General features: G+C 31.2%; 1 protein-coding gene across 1 annotated transcript; it reads right to left on the reverse strand.

Annotated features, from left to right (window-relative positions):
- Positions 1–4,006: 4,006 nt before the first annotated feature.
- Positions 4,007–4,412, reverse strand: LOC117179565 (larval cuticle protein 65Ag1-like). Its single transcript, XM_033371493.1, has 2 exons — positions 4,407–4,412; positions 4,007–4,327 (listed from the first exon to the last, which is right to left on the reverse strand). Exons 1-2 carry the CDS (start codon positions 4,410–4,412, stop codon positions 4,007–4,009), a joined length of 327 nt encoding a protein of 108 aa, XP_033227384.1.
- Between the last annotated feature and the right edge of the window lie 423 nt (positions 4,413–4,835).

The raw sequence follows: 4,835 nt of genomic DNA on the forward strand, positions 1-4,835 counted from the left end.
AACAAATTTGTAGATATTTTTTGGGTGAACAATGTTGGCCTTATAATTTTTTTCCTATCTTGCATAGTTTGACCGCAAAATGCAATTTTTGATCTTTGATTAATTTTTTGGTGAGGGCAAAATTTGAATTTTTCGAAAAATGCAAAAAGTGGATATTGTAGGGCTATAGAAAAGAAACATTTTTCTTTTCAAGTACTATGAACAACTGTACACAGAATTTTTGAATCATGAAAAAATGTGTACTTAACAATTTTCAAAATGAACTTTTATTATTTTTGTACAAAATGTCTGACTAACGAACTTGGCATTTAGCTTAGGTCACTAAATGAGTGTACAAAAAGCCCATCTAATAGATTAATTTTTTTCAAAAGTTATCGTGCTCACAGACATTCATAAAGACAGACATACAGACACATTCGTAAAAACCTGTTTTTCGGAACAAGGGGTCTGAAAACGTGGACCTTTTGACAAAAACTAGGGGGGTGAAATTTTATACAAATCTAATACCTTCTCTGATGAGAATGTAAAAATTATTTTTTTGTCATGATTAACTTTTTTATAGTTCTGTTTTTAGTTTTAATCATAAAAAGTTAGCATCAAAAACATGAAAAGTTAAATTTTTGGAAGCCCCACACACGAGATGAAAAAGAAATTAAAAGACAAAAGTTGTGATGAGAATATACCCACGCAGCGGGAAATTTTTTTACTGTTAATGAAGTTTTTCATGATTAAAGCTAAAATTACGCATCCAATCCAAAAGTGGTTGATAGCAAATTTGTAGATCTTTGTTAAATGCATAATTTTTATGTATTTATTCATCTTTTACCGTATTTTCCATAGTTTAGCCGAAAAATGTAATTTTTGGAATTTTCATTATTTTGTATGCTGTCAAAATTAGAATTTTGGATTTTTCAAGAAAATTCAAAAAGTTGATATGATGTTCTTAGGGAATTCAAAAAGCAACATTTTTCTTCTCTTTACTTTTTTGTTATCGTGCGTTATTTGGCTTAAAATGTTCATTTTTGTGATTTTTTCGGAATGTGGCAAATGTGGTAAATTTTTGAATTTCGAAAAAAATGGTCTGAAGAGCATTCAAAATGTGCTCACTTTTTGAATTTTTATCTAAAATGGCTGACAAACGAACTTGAACTTTAGTTTAGGACACTAAACGAGTATATAATAGCATTTAAGAGCTACAAAGAGGAGCTTCTACTGAATTTTAAACGTCTAAATTTAAAATTACCTACTTTTGAAAATGTTACCTTTACAGTTTTCACTTTAAAAAGTTTAACAATTAAAATTGTTTAATTTGAAATACATACTTACTTTATACGGGCAATTTTAGTTTCAATATTCCTGCTGACGTTTTCAATGTGTAGCGATAGAACATTTTTTCTCATTTTTTACATTCTCATCAGAGCAGGTATTAGATTTGTGTAAAAGTTCACCCCCCCGCCGTTTTTGTCAAATATCCACGTTTTGAGACCCCCTGAATACTAAAAATAGGTTTTTAAGAATGTGTCTATCTGTATGTATGTCTGCCTGTATGCATGTCTGTCTATGTGAACACGATACTTTTAAAAAAATTAATGTTTGTTAGATTTGCCTTTGGGACATTTGTTTAGTGTCCTAAACTAAAGGTCAAGTTCGTTATCCAGCTATTTTGGATGAAAATTCAAAAAGTGGGCACATTTTGAATATTTTTGAGACAATTTTTGTTCTTATTAAAAAATTCTCTGTACAGTTATTCATAGTGTTCAAACAGCAAAACAATTTGACATTATGACTTTGTTCATTACATCTAAAATTGACAGAGTTATAGCATTTACAAAATTAAAAAAAAATACACGAAAATGAAAATTTTAAGCCAAATAACGTACGATACGAAAAAAAGTTAAGAGAAGAAAAACCTTGCTTTTTCAATGTTTTGCAAGATTATTATAACAACTTTTTGAACAATTTCGATTTGTTTTAATAATTAATAATTAATTAACCAATGATAAAACATACTCCACTAGACCAATAGTAATAATTTTAAGTAAAAAAAACGAGAATACGGTGCTCAAAAGGTCGATTTCATGAAGAATTGACATTTTTTCTTTTAAAGGTAGTTCTCAGGTACTCATGGGGGTGTTTTGGGGTGTCAAACCCATATGCCTAATACATTGTATTCTTCGCTGGATAATTCTCAAAAGGCCCCCATACTTTCCCGTCACATTTTTTAAAACCCTAAAAAAATTATTCCAAAAATTCAAAAAAGTGATTTTTCCCCATGCATTTTACATAGGAAACTTCAAGTCAAAACCAGCACCTGTCACAATAAAAAATTAGGGAACTTCTTTTTTCTTCTTTTTTAGTTGACCATATGTGTAAAGTTTAAATCATAAAAAAAACATTGGAAATAAGCAAATTCAGTTGATGGAGAAACGACAAAAGTTGCAATAAAATGTTTAATAACAAAATTTATTTCAAAGAATGCGCATTTTTTTAATAGGACAATGAAACTATGTCTGTTTTAAGACCAATGTAAGTTATGAATCATAATAATATACATTTATGGGAATGATATAAAATTTCAGGGATAAACTCGAGTGCGAAGCACAAGATACGTGATGAGAATGTGTTCGTTAAAGCCGAAGGAACTTTAACAAAAGAGAATTCACGATTGAGCGCGAAGCGCGAGAACCAACAGTCGCGCCCCCTAGGTGCCCTTAAACTTGCAAGCGATGCGAGCCGCGCGCGTAGCGTGCGATGAGAATGTGACCGCGAAGCGGATAGCTTTTTGCTAACCACTGTTGTCTTGCGAAATATTTTTGTAAGCGAATCACTCTAAAGCCTGCACTTTGAATTTTAATTCAATTATTTTAATTCCGAATATTCACTAACACTCATAATAGAGCCTATTCGTCATGTTAAGCGAGGGGATGCGCCCCTTGCGGCCAGAACAACAGAATCAAATGCAGTATTGAAACAACGGATTTAGAACATTGCAGAATTCATTAGTTGTTTATTTTATGAAAAATTGTGGTAAAATGGATTGAAATATCGCAGAAGAAGAATATGCAAGTATAGCGTAGTTGACTATTAATAAGTTGATCTATTAAAATTTTTTATTTTTCTTCAGCTATAACAACTTTCACCTTAAGAGGAAGACTTCTGTGAAAATATGTTGTTTTCACACAAAGCAACATTATGTATAACTTATTTTCAGTTTCTTTAATAATTCCTCAATAATAAATATGATCTGGATTAGCAATATTTTCTCCCTCTTCGAGTCTCCGCGATCAATCATTCACAAATTTTATAATATCCGATAAATTAAGTATAACATTTATAATAAGGATTACATGTGTATAGAATTTGATAGCAGAAATTTGCATGAATTATTTTGATACTAAATTTGATTATGTTCTTCTGGCCGCTAGGGGCGCACCCAACGCTTAACATGACGAATTAGAGAAACAATTTTGTACTCTTGCAACTTACGATAAATTACAAACTAGTAGATACCTAATAGAGCGACTTTGAAGACTGCACTTTAAATTTTAATATAATTAATTTATTTTCGAATATCCTCCAAGCTTTCTTAAAGAGCCTACTAGAGAAGAAAGTTTGTACTTTGTAACATTCAGACTAAATGAATATCTCATTGGCTCCGATTAGAAGCTATTAGAAAAATATAGCAAGCAGCATATTTGCTTCTGCTGGTTTAATAGAACTACACAGAAAGGTTTTTCAATTCTAATTTTGGTCCTAATAGTCTATCAAATACCGAATACAACCGGTTAGAATCCAAATTAAAATAAAAAAAAAACTCTTAAGAACCCTTTAGAATTATATAGAAGTACAAGTGGATCCAAAGTACTACCAGAACGGTTTCTATGAATTGTTAAAGCGACTTTTTTATTCGGGATATCTAAATAATAAATATGCATAAAGAGGTATTGAAAAATAACATAAGGCACAAAGTTTGTTTTGTTTTTTATTTATATAGTAATTAATTAAATTAGGCAGACGGAATGTGGGATCCTATGGGACGGTATCCATTCTCATCAGCGATGTAGTTGACGGCGTATTCCTGTTTGGTTGCTGGGTCAACCCACGAGTAGCTTCCTTTGACGACCAGAGCAGAATGTTTCTCATCAATAACATATAATTTTGCAGATTCTTCCCTCTTTTGTCCATCGGATAAACCATAATGATACTGATAGCTGTCCAAGCCAATATTGTCGTGCAAAAGTTCCTTTACAACAACCACATTTTCTTCTTCTTTTTTCCTAGCTGGGGCAGCAACAGAAAAAGCCACGAGGGCAGCAAAAGCGATTATCTGAAATAAAATTATTTTTCAGTCAATATTATTTGTGATGTATATAATATTTTGTATAGTTTAAATTGCAGACATTTGCCGACATGATAGAGCTCGTGTCCGTGAAGAAAATGTATGGATTGAGTACGGACACAAACCCTCAAATGCTCTAGATGTTGTTCAATACCGGCAAAAGGTAGAAGATATTTGTTTGAAAAATGTATGACTAAATTGTTGACAATATGGTGATAGTGGATTTTTTCCTTTTTTCTTTATTTAACTTTTATATTAATATTCGCAGCAACAAAAGTAACGATTTTTTTATTTAATTTGTTATTTTCTGGCCATGGATTCAATAGACGGTGGTTTAAGAAGAAACAAATAGTAAACCTGTATATTTTGTTGCTATAAATAAAGTTTTATTAAGAAATAATCGACATGAGGGGATATTCCTCTTCAATGTATGATTCGGCCTTTAAATTGTTTCCTTCAAAAAGGATAAGGATACTGATGATACGTGGCCATTAAA

Source organism: Belonocnema kinseyi, chromosome 1 (genome assembly GCF_010883055.1).
Source record: "Belonocnema kinseyi isolate 2016_QV_RU_SX_M_011 chromosome 1, B_treatae_v1, whole genome shotgun sequence".
Taxonomy (NCBI): domain Eukaryota; kingdom Metazoa; phylum Arthropoda; class Insecta; order Hymenoptera; family Cynipidae; genus Belonocnema; species Belonocnema kinseyi.